The sequence below is a fragment of the Drosophila busckii genome, chromosome 3R (genome assembly GCF_011750605.1).
Source record: "Drosophila busckii strain San Diego stock center, stock number 13000-0081.31 chromosome 3R, ASM1175060v1, whole genome shotgun sequence".
Taxonomy (NCBI): domain Eukaryota; kingdom Metazoa; phylum Arthropoda; class Insecta; order Diptera; family Drosophilidae; genus Drosophila; species Drosophila busckii.
The window spans coordinates 23,350,785-23,364,737 of NC_046607.1; the positions used below are offsets into that span (position 1 = coordinate 23,350,785).

Genomic DNA, 13,953 nt, shown 5'->3' on the forward strand with positions numbered 1-13,953 from the left:
TGTCTAGATTTATCGGGGAAAAAGCTAAATTGGCATTACAGTGCACACTTCCCCTCCTCGAACATCGGTTCTCTCGCTCGCACATTGTTGATGCCGCTTTTTTGTTGCTCAGACTCTTATAGGAAATTTTGTAAACAAATTGTTATTATAAAAAAAGTTGCCGTAGCGTGCGGTCGTGTTGTGTCGCTCAAATCGCGTATTAATAAACAAATCTAAGCAAATAAAAATTATGACTTGTAAATTACATAAAAAACGTTTGCGAGCATGGTAACAAGAATATGACTAATAAAACAACCCTCGATAAAAATAAAAACAAATTGTGAGCTCTGTGCCAATAAGAAATGCTTGAGGAAAAGTATTTAGAATTTGCGCGAAATGCATTAACAATTGCAAGCCCAGTCAATTTCAGTTCATGAGAATTTGACATTTAAATTGCTGTCGCTATTGCTTTTGGTGTTGGCGGCTTTTGTGGGCTAATATACGCTAGCGGTGGACGCACCCAGTAAAGACCAAACACGCCAAAAAGCAAAACCAAAGCCAAAAACCCCAATTCCAATTCCAATTTGCTGTAAAACATTGTGCATGTAGTGTATGTGTGTGAGTGCGGGTGAAAGAGCGAGGGACAGCAGCAGAGCGGGGCTGTCCAGCCGGTTTGCTATGCGCGCTCTCAAGTTAATTGAGAATATGAGTATAACAACAAGTAACTAAGAAAGCAAATAGCATAAAGCATGCAGCTAGCTTTAAACGTGTCTGTGCATGTTAGTTTATGAGTGTGTGTGTGTTTGTGTGTGTGTGTGTGTGTGCAAGTACAATAACTATTATCACAACATGCATATCGGCGACCATTAAGTGTAGACGTGTTCTAAAAAAAAACGCGTAACCTACGCAACTCCTTAGTAACGAGCCTTACTTAGCGACCACGCCCCTACCCACCCAACGCCCACGCAAAGATGCTGTTGAAACTAATTGTATTACTTTGTGGCTGCTGCTGCTGCTTACTGATGGTCAAGGGTCACAATTGCCAGCACCAGCATCCCAAGGCACATGAAGTGAGTAGAGCAATTGAATAAAATATTTAAATAGCACATTTTTCCCCATCAGAGCGCGTAGCTGGGTAATTTACAGGAAATTTGTAATTGCTGTCATTTCAAAGAATAAATACGCGCGTGTGTGTGTGTGTGTCTGTGTGTCATTTCCATTCAAGCTCATTGTTAAGGAAGTCTGCGTTGCGGAAATCGAAAAAGCCACAGGTGTTCGCTCACGCGCTATGCTTATGTATAGTATGTAATTTTCAAATAAATCTAAAGCTATTGTTTTCCAAAAAACAGATGATCGAATTATGGAAAATAATTAATTTCAGATTGAACACAATTATAGTTTAGCTTCATAGATAGCATACATATGAGTAGTACTTTATGAAAACTGAAATATGTATATGTTACGTGTTTTAAAGGGTATCCCTACCCTAATATATATATACATTTGTCGTCTAAGGAACGTAAACAATTTATTGAATATTTATAAGCGGCAAACTGAACTTGAAGCTACTTAGAATTGCCCTTGAAACGTACTAATTATCAAGCAACAATTATTATATGCTTAGCAAGCAAGACGCAATTTGATAAAAAAAAAAAATACTTATAAGATTGTTCTAAGATATAAAAAGTATTCTTATATTGAAAATAAAATAATCAGAACTTGTTATTATTACAAAAATATTCAAATTATAAAATTCATAATTTTTTTAAACAGAGTTACAATTCGCGTTATATTTAATATAAGCATCGATTGCTCTGGCGTAAAGTATTTCGATTTTGAACTGTTAGTACGCCTTTTACTAACTGTATTCATTGTTACAAAGCCCATTGAGACTTGGGCAACAAAGTCAAGCCAAGTCTTAACCACATCTTGCTGTCTTAAGTGCAGTTCTAGCATGCGAATTGATTTCGAAAGGAAATTATCATAGCTGACAGGCGCGGATTCAAGTTGCTGTTCTCACGACGCAATTGCCATTGCATTGGCCAAGTTAATCATATGCACATTAAGATTCAAACTCAGATACAGAGCAGCAGGCCCACATGCAACTGTAACGGCTTCTCTGCTTGCTCAACGTTAGCCTTAAGCTTGGCAGGTGGGCGTTTGAGCAGAGACTAGTATAATTACAGTGGTTTTTTCTTTCAAATTAATATTGAGCTAAGCCGGAGTGTTGGTGTCCGCCACTTGTTACTAAGTACGGCCAACTGGCGCTTGTTGTTCTAACTGTTTTTATAATTGCCATATCCACATTGAAAGGTCAGCTACAATTCGCATCGTTTACATAATTGGTATGCAACTGTCCGCTATATATGACATTAATGAATGGGCAGCATTTTAAACCGAAATCATTTGTTCTCTGATTACCGTGTGTATCATTTTTCAAGTGAAAGAATCCGGCAATGAATGAATGTTGTTATCCCTGAAACAAGCTAAAACTTTGCAGATACTCTACAAAAAAAAAAAATTAATTCAAAATAATTTAGACTTACAGGATGTCAGAAAACCTATAAATTCGCAATACTTTTCAAACATGATAATTGTTTTACCCAATTTTAGTGCAACATAAATATAAAAGTTTATGATTTAATCATTATGATTGTATAAGGTATTATTAACTCGACGTGCCGAAATTATTCGCTTGAGTTATGTATGCATACATATGTAGATATAAATATATACATATATTTTTCCATTAACTCTGATGCCTTTGAGCTTTAACCGTGCGCAATTAATTTCAGCATTTGCAATACGAAATAATTAAAATGCAAAAACAAATATATATATGAATAAAATATATTGTATGGCTACAGCTAACGATCCTGACATGAGCGTTGGGGAATTACTTGGCCTTTATATTCGAGAGTCAGCCATAACAGTAACTTATGTAAATCACAACATTTAATGCTCATGAGATGGTTGTCCTCCCGCACTTGACTCAAGCCCCATTCCTAATTGTGTAACCCAAAATAGATTGCAGTCCAGAGAGCAATGTAGAAAATCGAAATACATATTTGTCACGTTGCCTATTTGCGTGTGAATGCAATTGTCAATAAAGCTAAATTAAAGCTTAAGCTTACATAAACACAAGCGCACACATTGAACTACAATGTCTGTGTAAACATTTTTTTCTCCGCCAGTGTTCAATTATTGCATAATCCCCAATGGGATTTGATTGATTGTTGTAAAAGGGCTTTTTCGGCTATCAATTATGAATGCAAATACATGCACGTACATTTGTCTGCATGTATTTATGTATGTGCAAGTGGCTTTCGCATTTTATAGTTTGCATCATTACAAAAACGACACGCGCTTCAATAAGTTTACAACGCTAGTTGTTTGCTTATCAATCGAAGTTGACGCAACTCAGTAAAAAGAGAGAGGGGAAGGCAAAGGAGCAGCAACAATAGCAAGTTGCTAGGGTGACAGCCAATTAGTGTATTAAGTTCTACCAAAACGTTTAAGTGAAGCGTGCTAAGGTACACAGATTTGAGGACTAAAATCTAAAAAATCTGAAAAAATACTTTGAAATAAACGAATATATGTTTTAATGTTAAATACGCTGCATTGACCCAAATCGAAACGCCTAAAATGTATCTGATCAAAATCTTTCACTATTTCATACAAAACTAATCTGCATAGTTTTAGTAAATTGTTATTCATTTTAAAAATGCGCAAAATTTGCTTGTTATGGCCCACTGTGCATTATGTGCGCCGGTGTGTGATTTGCTTGGGCACTGAGATGCCTTCTGTTGTTGTTGTTGGCTGCTTTCTAGTTTTTAATTAAGTTTGTGTAAATGAATACGACAAGTAAACAAGTGCACGAATGAAATTAGTCAATAAATGCAGTTACTAACTTCATGATAGTGCATTCACTCACATTTCATAGATACAGAAAAACAGACAAAGGCACACAGCTGCTGTAAAATGAAACAAGTTTGCTGAAAGCCGCAACGCTTTTGCTGTTTATGATACATGGCCAATACTTTGTGAAACAGTCAGAGTCGGGTCAATATGAAGCTGAAATTGGCAACAGAATTGGGTAATGCGCAGCGCTGTGTGGTGAAGTGATTAATATGCTGAGCTGCAGTGGCCTTGAATTATTTATGCGAGCATATGAAGTAAGTAGCTTCTGATAAGACTCACTCACGCTATCTATTTTTATCAATCTCAAAGTTGATTGTCGGCTGCCGACCGAGCAAATGCTCTACTACTCAGCATGAGTTTACTTAAGCTTGTGTGTAGGTGTAATTGTGTGCGTGTGTGTGTGCGTGTGCTTGAGCAATTGAAGCCAATTTACACCAGTTAAGCACATATTGTACTTTAATCTCTGCTACTTTAAGCATTGTGCCTTAATAAACAAACTATTGCTGCATTCCTACCAAACATGTGGGTACGTAGATTGTGATGAATTTTAATTAAGTAACATGTCCACTTAATGAGGTAACAAGTCACAAAGAGATTGTGTGCCAATGAGACAGAGAGAAAGAGAGAGAGAGTAGAGATAATAGCCTTATGCATGTTAATATGTTTGTCTATTTTGAAAGTATAAGTGTTTGAACCGTTAAGCATAGGCCACATGCAAAGCAAATTAGTATTACTAACACAAACAACAACAAGAATAACAGCCACGGTCACAGCTGAGAGAGCGCGTGAGTGTGAGCGTGAGTGTGAGCGCAGGCCAAGCAACGAAAGTGAAAGCACAAACACTCAATAAAGCAGCCAAGCTTAAAAGAGCTATTGATCTAACCGGCATTGACTTTGCGGAAGAGCGCGCGCTTACAGACAACCTGTTGACAAATAGGCGTGAATGAAATGGCAATAGGTTTATGCTTGACGCTTGACGCTTGGAAGCAAAGCGAAGTGAGTGTTTTTGACTGAGCTGATCGACTTCAGTCGAACGACAGCCATTTAATATTTACCTCAACATAACGGCTGTCTCTCTCTCTTTATCTTTTGCGGCTGCTCTCACGCTCATTCAATACACTTGCTGAAATTAGCATGCGCAACTGTTCGACAGCTTTCGGTTGATTGATGCCCAGCACTTGGCACATGCGTGCATCGAGTTTTGAAGCGTGTTCGCTATTTATGGCTGTTTCTACGTAAAAGCATATACGGGAATTAAATGCAGACCGGCGCCTAAAGCTAAAGGCGGCCAAGCGTATTAACATTTCTACTGTGAGCCGCATTTTAAGGCTAACCTACTAAGCCAACGAATTTGTTAGACGTACGAAGTTTGCTGTTTGCTGTTTGTTATTTGTATTTGTATGCAAGCCAGTTGAGCATTACGTCTGGTCTTATCAGAGATTGAATAAGCATAGGCATAAGCATGTCGTGCTTAGAAAGTGTAGCGTCTGCTCCGCTCCTTAGTGCCCTCCCGCTCACACTCTTTCTTATCACATGTGCTGTATTTAACAATAAGAAATAAGTACTTACATACATACTTAGTTGCCATATAATTGGTGCATTTAAAAGCTTGTATAATTCGTTATAATTTGTTTTGCACTTACTATATATTTAAAAATAGCATTTGCAAGTGTTTTAATTATTACATTTATTTTCATTGCCTCGAGAATTCTATGAATATTTTAACGTGCAAGTGCTAAAGCAAAAACTTTAGCTTTTTATTACAAGCTTATTAACATACACTTTGCTATTGACTTTTTACGAACGCAAGCTGCAAATTCTAAATTTCAATGCATTTGCAGTTGACAACAAATTCACAATAAATAATTCATTTAGAATTTAAACAGCGATAGTTGCGTTTGGCATTGCCCACATATATTGCCTCAGACTATAGTGTATCTGTTAGTGACATCTGGCACATTCTCTCGATGCATTTTGTTTATTATTTTCGCAATCTATTGCGTAGCTTAAAAAAGATTTCGCTGCAGCAGCAGCAGCTCAATGGTTCAATGAATTTGCAATGCTTTGTTGGCAAAGCGCGGCGGCTTTAGCTTGCCTCAAGCTGCAGCAGATGCCACACAGCTCAAATGGCGCCTGTCATTGAATTCGTTGTGCGTCAGGTGGCGGTGGCAGCTTCATGCTTCGTAGTGAGTGTTTTTCTCACAAGCTGCAAAGGATTTGCAAGCGGAGGGGGAAGCAGGGTGGAGCTTTAGACGCTTGAAGATCATGCATAAATGCTGATCATTGTCAATGTGGCAACATCACGAATTTCAAATACTTAGAGCTTTGGCTTGCTAATGTTTATTTCTGTGTTATCTTAATGGATGTATACAGCTTCCCCAAGACTTCACTTCCCCCTTCCTCTTTGCTTTTGCCTTTGCTATATAGACAAATATAGATAAATTGTTGCTTGTGTTGTCTTTGTTAGAGAAGCAAACATGGTATATGAATATATTATATACTAAAGACTCGCAGGTGTCCGACATTGCCATTTAACAGTGTACCCATAATAAAGGCAATCATTAGTCACGAAGCGGAATGAAAATTGGCTCACTCTAGTCTCATTACAATGGGATGAAGCTTTAATGAAATATTTAAAGCATTATAGACAACAAGAATCTTTCGATCTACGCCCAAGCAACATTTTTAAATAGCAATTGAGTTTAACTTGAATTTATGCCCCTTTGTTTTTGCTATGTTAGCTGCCCTTTTGAATAAATTATAATTGATAAGCATTTGCACTAATTTTAAACTTGAATTGCACTATAATTGAGCACAAATTGCACAATGAAAGGCCAAAACAAAGGCTAACCCAAATAACAAAACAAACTGAAAAAAAAAAAACAGAAAAAGAGTCTAAACAAAAATGCCCAAATCATTGACATTTGTATGTCTCAATCGACAGCTGGACATTTTTTTATTGTATTTGGCGCGCAATTTAAAATTAATTTGTTTGCAATTTACAAAGGCCAATTACCAGCATTGCCTTTTAGTCTGGCCTTTGTATATATAATGTCGTCATCTAATTGTTAGCAACAATTTCGCTTTCATTTCAAAACACTTAACTTAATTTCTATATCGCGCTAACTCAATCTATCTCTCTCTCTTTCGCTCGCAGGTTGTGCATGGTGTGCACATTGATGTGGGCCATGAAGATGATGGTAATGCAGCCGGGCATGGTGCACGCCACGTGCGCAGCATTGTCGCCAATCAACCGCTACGCATACTGTTGGTCTACGATGAATCGGTTTACAGGTGAGTGAAGCTAATGCTGAGCGTTGCAACAAAATTGCCATTAATTGTGCTTTAATAGCAGGCAAGCAATTCAAACTACAACTGACTTGACTAACAGATACACTTTATTTCAAAATTGCACAAGCAAATGTTAAAAGCCCTGTAATATAATACAACACAACATTAATATTGAATTTGGAATCTGGTATTTTTTGAAAAAAGTTGGTTAACCATTTATAGAAAAAGGGTGTTGTACAAAACTCTTACAAATGTCAGAGTAATAGTGACATAATCACAGACATTAAAGATGACTTTAACGCACAACAAAAAACACTTTAGTCTGGCTTAAAGCTTGGCTTGTCCGAATGTCAAGTTAAAGCGTCCAAACCCCGTTAGGCCGTTTTAGCCTATGGGCCCCCCTCGAGAGTTGTTGAGTAAGTCACTTACGACTACAAAAAAATTGGCTGTTCAAATTAACGCCACGCCAACTGTGGTATCTTTAAGGTTAAGCGCGTTGTGGTAATGGCGTCACGATTGGAGCTATGATTTAACATTAAAGCTACGCAGCAGCAGCAGTAAAATGGTCAAAAGCAGTAACCAATGCCAATGTGGCACTGTAACAAGGTCAATTCCAGGAAATTTTTGTTTCAAGATGCAACAAAATTGCCCACTCAAGTGAATAAATGGTATGAAAATGCGCACTGAAGAGCCTTTTTAATTAGACTTGGGATAAATTGAAAGTTCTGCCGAAGTAACTTAAGCTTATAAAAATCCTGTCATGCTTCACAGAATTTTGCTCAACAATTTATAATCATTTTTTTATATTGCCTTGCAGATTAGAGGAGGAGAAATTCAACTTAATAAACGTAAGTACGCAGTAAACAACTAAAGCAGTTACCTAAGTTAAAACATTGTATTAAACAGGACACAGTGTTACCCGAAGCCGTGCAGTTCTGGGAACAGGCATTGATGGTTAGAGAAACAAAGGGCGTCATACGTCTCAATCGGTAAGCAATATCAAACGACATAACGACAGCAAAGTTAATTAAAACTCTTTAAACTAACAGCAAGTGCGACAGCACACAGGTGTATGTGAAAAATGGACACACCTATTGCATTGATCAGTGCAAGGCAACCACCATGTGCGGCGAGGTCCAAGTGCCCAACGAGCATCTGGATGTAAGTACATGAGAAGAGAGAAATCTATGCTATGATACGAGCCCGACATAATAATTATACCCTCCCATATATAGGTTTGTCGTGTGTGCAACAGCACTGGTCAAAATTGCCGCATCGACACCAACACCCAACCCGGTGAGGGAATCGAGAATGCCGACTTTGTTTTCTATGTCTCGGCGCGACAGACTCAGCGCTGTTTCAAAGGCTTGACTGTGGCTTATGCGGCGCATTGTCAGCAGGAGGCGCTGCTGGATCGTCCCATAGCTGGACATGCCAATTTGTGCCCCGAAAGCATCAGTACCAAGCCGCAAGAGCTGCAAACACTCATATCAACTGTAAAGCATGAAATTCTACACGCATTGGGCTTTTCTGTTAGTCTCTATGCTTTCTTCAGGGACGATGAGGGCAAGCCGCGCACCCCGCGCAAATCGGATACCGGCAAGCCTTACCTTAATGAAAAGTAACGAGTTTAGCTTCAAGTCTTTGGCACATTTTTGTCTTACACACTTTTACTAGATTGCAGATACACCAGTGGAGCAATGAGACCATACGCAAAGTGGAGCGCAGCAATTGGGCAGTGCGCGGTGGTCATGTCAAGAAGGTGGTGGACATGATGGTTACTCCGCGCGTGGTGAGCGAAGTGCGTGCGCATTTCGATTGCGACATACTGGAGGGCGCAGAGCTGGAAGATCAGGGCGGCGAAGGCACTGCTCTTACACACTGGGAGAAGCGCATTTTGGAGAATGAGGCCATGACGGGGACACACACACAGTCGCCAGTATTTTCACGCATTACCTTGGCGCTAATGGAGGACTCGGGCTGGTATCGTGCCAACTACTCCATGGCCACCCCTCTGACTTGGGGCAAAGGCTTGGGTTGTAATTTTGTGCTGCGCAGCTGCAAAGACTGGATACAAGCGAATGCTAATCGGGGACGCTCCATACATCCGTTCTGCTCAAAAGTGAAGCAGGATCCGTTGCAAACGGAATGCACAGATGATCGCAACTCTGTGGCACTGTGTAATCTCATCAAGCATGACTATGAGCTGCCCAAGTCATATCAAAACTTTGACACTCTCAACAATGTGGATGACGGCGAAGAGGGCTACTATGGCGGCTCAGTATCCTTAGCAGACCATTGCCCCTACATACAGGAGTTTACCTGGCGCAGCAAGAACATAATTGTGCGCGGCTCCCACTGCCGATTTGTGGAGAATAACCCAAGTAAGTTCACCTTCAAATGAGTATATATGTATAGGCAATTACTAACCTACAGTTTGTATTTACAGAGCCAGAGAAAAACTTTGCTTTGGAGAGCTATGGTCACGGCTCCAAGTGCTTTGATCACAGCGAAAACATGTGGGAGGAGCTCTCCTGCCATCAGACACGGGAATGGCAACATTGGGGCAGCGGCTGCTACAAATACAATTGCCACGATGGACGACTGCACATACTTGTTGGGAATTATAGCTACAAATGTTCATTTCCCCGACAAAAGCTCTACATACGAATTGAAGCTCATGGCTGGCTGCATAAAGGTGCTATCATGTGTCCGCCGTGTCACGAACTATGCGGCGCATATTTTGCCAGCCAGGGAAAGCAATGCCGTCCTGGGGAGGAGCCTGATCCATTGAACAAATACCCACGCGATAATCTCACATGTGGAGCGCGTTCGGAGCGTCTTGATGTGGCCATAATAAGCACTGCTTTATTTGTATTGTTGTTGTTGCGTCAACTCAACTAAGCAGATCAAATTTATATGTGTACTCTATGATTTAGTGAAATTTTTGTATATTATGCGTCTACAATATGCTCAACATGTCTAGATTTAATAAGCTATAACTCTATACCTATATTTATGTGTGTATACTCGTATTTGTATTGGACCATACCGATATGTGATCTTTACTAATGTTTATTTGCCCTAAGTTATAACTTTTTTGTTTACTACGCATTCCAAAGCAATTGCTAATTTTGTTTAAATTTTTCTACATAGGTACTACTTAAGTTAGGCTTGTGAAGTTCGTTTTGTGATTATGCCCCAAACGTTTTGTTTTGTCAACTAAAAAAAATAATTTGTTTTGTTATTTATTTGTTTATACCTGTCACTTAGTTTATCTAAATTTATCGTGCTACAGGCCAATCAACAACATTAGCTGCTGCCTTATAAGCATTTAAGATTATTTTCTAAATATATGTAGTATTTTTTAATTACGGATTACTACCATCCAACCATATACATGAGTTGGCAATGTGAATAAAAATTTTATTATATAAAAATATTTATTCGATTTTTTATATATTTGTATGTATTTGTGCAAAAGATTGTGCCCTAGTATAATACTTAAATGTGTGTTATGTTGTGTGATTAACTCAGTGATTTTATTTGTGTTAGGTCTAGTCGTTTACTTGTTCAATGTTTGTCTGCATGAATTGTAAGTGTCTAGCGTAAAAGTTTTGTCATTAGTAAGTGAACTTCGACACAAGCGAAGAAGTTTATTTTTATGATGTTCTAAATATATATTTGGACTTAGTTGCCTTTAAGCCTTTGAAATGAACGCTAGTGACGGAGTCTACGCGGAGCTGTACGCTCACATATATCGCTATAACTTTAGTGGCATTTTCTACTTTGCCAATGAGCAAGAAAATCAAAGCTGTCAGATTGAAAAGTGGCTGCCAATAGCTGGAAGCACCATACCTACGCTAATATGGCGCACATTTAAAACTGCGCAACTGAATCTAGTGATGAATGAAGAACTGCTGGTTCTGGCATGTTTGCCTGCTGTTTATCGACAGGATTTGTTAAAAACTTTGGTAACAAGTATGCGACATATGCGGCACGCCAAGCTGTTATTCGAACTGACTGTGCAAGAAAATGCAGGCTTGGCACATAGACTATTTAAGTATTGCTTGGAGAAACATATGCTTAATGCAATATTGATATTTGCAGACTTTGGGGACACAAATAGAATATACAGCTTTGACGCTTATCCGGCGTATGAACTACACAGTGTAGAATTGAAAGGCCAATACTTGTTTGAAGATAAAACTTATAATCTAAAAGGCTACAAAATGTTAACATTGCCCGATCTATCAGAACCAAATACTATACTCTATTACGATAAGCATGGAACAGCGAGGATGTTGGGGTATGTGTGGCAGATGTTAACAGCGTTTTGCCACAAGCACAAGGCTGACTTGCAGCTTGCTTTAGAGCCTAAGCACTTAAGGCCGTTGACGCAAATACAAGTCTTGGATTTAGCACGTGATGGCATTGTGGACTTACCTGCAAGCGTTCAACCGTTGGCGATACGTTATCCTGAGCGTTATCATGAGTATGCTTATCCAGCAACGGTGGCCGGTTGGTGCACTATGTTGCCCTTGGAGTCGCTTATAAGTGTGCCTTCATTCTACAGCTGGCTGCTGCCTGTAGCAACCTTAAGTTTTCTGGTGCTCCTGGGACTCATTTATCTACTGTTGCAAGAACGTTGGCGTCGCTTAAAACTTGCCTGGCTGGTGCTCGCTATGTGGCTTACTTGCACTATTGTCGGCAGCTTGAGCTCACTTTTTATTGCGCCACCCACGGAACGGCAAATCGATAGTTTTCAAGCTTTATCAGATGCTAAATTGCACATTTTTGGATTGCGTGCTGAATACAACAATTTCGACTTTGATATGCGCACCAAATATGCGAGCGCTTTTCGTCTCACGGATAAAATGTCCGAATTGATTGCAATGCGGAATTCTTTAAACACCAGCTTTGCCTATACTGTAACCTACTCCAAGTGGTTGTTGTATGCGGCGCAACAAGCTCATTTGCCCAGACCATTGTTTCGCTTTTCACAGGATATCTGCTATTATCAGCATGTGCCTTTTGCTTTGGTTATACCCGAGGATTCACCGCATCGTGTACATTTACAAAGATTTATGCTGCAATTAGGCGAATCCGGCTTATTCAAACACTGGATTTCCAACAGTTACCATTATATGCAGGAAGCGGGACGCCTAAACTACAAGCCACAAGCGCAGGTCATCATGCAACGCCAGGAGCACGGCTTAGCGATGGAGGATCTTTATGGCTTAATTAAAGCCTTCGCTATAGGTTTAGTTGTAAGCACGGGTTTGTTTATCTCCGAATTGTTACTATATCGTTTTCGTGTTTGGGCTGGATATGTAGACAATTCAACACTATAAAAAAAGACGCGCCAGAAAAAGTTTTGGCTCGAAACTCACTCGACCGTTTTAAGCGCGAACTCTAATAACAACTAACAGCTTTTGTGATATCGATATGCTCGGATATGTTTAAATATTAGTGCTGTTAAGCAACTGTTAAGTCAACACACCAAAATTTACCGTTTTAAATATTATTTTTTGACAAACACATTCCACAACATGAATTTATCGACATGTCTATCGATTTGGTTACATAGAGTATCATCCAACAAAGCTGCTGTTAAACACCTGTTGCGTTTGTTGTTATTTATATGATGGCTAAAAGACAGTCGCGACAAAGCCAGCAAAGGTGAGTGAGAATCCCATGTTTAGCTGAAAATTAATAACTGAATTTATTTTCATGAGGAGATCAATGCTAGCGCCTCAATATGAAACTCACTGCTATACTTGCCACAGCTAGCGTTTTAATAGGCTGTTGCTTTGCGGTAGTATTTCTGGAACTATTAGTGAAATTGGATCCCGGCGCTGGCAATCTTATAACCTTTACACAATTTGCATTTATAGCACTGGAAGGTTTTATCTTCACAGCCAAATTTGGTGCAGCAAAGCGTGTGATAGGTTTAAAAGATTATGGCTTGCTGGTGGGCATGTTCTTCGTGACGAGCGTGATCAACAATTATGTGTTCCAGCTAAATGTTCCAATGACGCTCCACATGATCATACGTGGCGGTTCGCTTATATCAAATATGTGCCTTGGTAGCATTATACTCAATAGACATTACAAATTTGAACAATATGTGGCAGTGTTAATGCTAAGCGTGGGCATATTTATATGCACTTACTGCTCAAGTCAGGATGTGGAGCGTGTAAAGGATAATCAACACGAATCGAATTTCGTTTGGTGGCTAGTGGGAGTGCTGCTATTAGTGCTTGCGCTCTTCATCTCCTCATATATGGGCATCACACAGGAACTGTTGTATCGTCGGCATGGCAAACATGCACGTGAGGCGCTTTACTATACACACCTGTTGCCGCTGCCTGCTTTTTTATTTATGCACGACAACATCTCGGCACATTGGACATTGGCTTTGCAAGGTGAACGCTATATATGCCATTGGCTTGGCGGCTTGGCAGTGCCACTACTTCTAGTTTACCTGTTAGGTAATGTTTTAATGCAACATCTGTGCATTAGCTCAGTGTACTTCTTAACTACAGAATATAGTTCGCTTACAGTTACTCTCATCTTAACTCTGCGCAAATTTATATCTTTAGTATTTTCTATTATTTACTTTCGCAATCCATTTACCATATATCATTGGTTGGGCACAGTGCTCGTTTTTGTTGGCACTTTAATGTTTACAAATATACTCAATTTTAAGCGAAAAGTAAAGAACAAATAAACATAAGTTTTACATTTAAGTACGCATTT

At 39.3% G+C, this 13,953-nt stretch overlaps 3 protein-coding genes across 4 annotated transcripts; all 3 read left to right on the forward strand.

Annotated features, from left to right (window-relative positions):
• Nucleotides 1-159: 159 nt before the first annotated feature.
• LOC108604468 (leishmanolysin-like peptidase) lies at nucleotides 160-10,599 on the forward strand. The gene is made up of 8 exons (XM_017993950.2): nucleotides 160-1,049; nucleotides 7,058-7,194; nucleotides 8,009-8,039; nucleotides 8,098-8,180; nucleotides 8,241-8,352; nucleotides 8,427-8,812; nucleotides 8,869-9,575; nucleotides 9,641-10,599. Exons 1-8 carry the CDS (start codon nucleotides 951-953, stop codon nucleotides 10,093-10,095), a joined length of 2,010 nt encoding a protein of 669 aa, XP_017849439.1. The 5' UTR covers nucleotides 160-950; the 3' UTR covers nucleotides 10,096-10,599.
• Nucleotides 10,600-10,904: 305 nt separating this feature from the next.
• On the forward strand, nucleotides 10,905-12,545 carry LOC108601515. The gene is made up of 2 exons (XM_017989414.1): nucleotides 10,905-11,172; nucleotides 11,302-12,545. Exons 1-2 carry the CDS (start codon nucleotides 10,905-10,907, stop codon nucleotides 12,543-12,545), a joined length of 1,512 nt encoding a protein of 503 aa, XP_017844903.1.
• Nucleotides 12,546-12,703: 158 nt separating this feature from the next.
• On the forward strand, nucleotides 12,704-13,951 carry LOC108602811 (UDP-xylose and UDP-N-acetylglucosamine transporter). 2 transcript variants are annotated; one of them, XM_017991041.1, is made up of 2 exons: nucleotides 12,704-12,873; nucleotides 12,930-13,951. In XM_017991041.1, the coding sequence occupies exon 2, from the start codon at nucleotides 12,953-12,955 to the stop codon at nucleotides 13,922-13,924; it is 972 nt and encodes a 323-aa protein (XP_017846530.1). In that variant the 5' UTR covers nucleotides 12,704-12,873; nucleotides 12,930-12,952; the 3' UTR covers nucleotides 13,925-13,951. The 2 variants fall into 2 exon arrangements, with proteins under 2 accessions (XP_017846530.1, XP_017846529.1); XM_017991040.1 differs by having other exon boundaries at nucleotides 12,933-13,951.
• The last annotated feature ends 2 nt before the right edge of the window (nucleotides 13,952-13,953 follow it).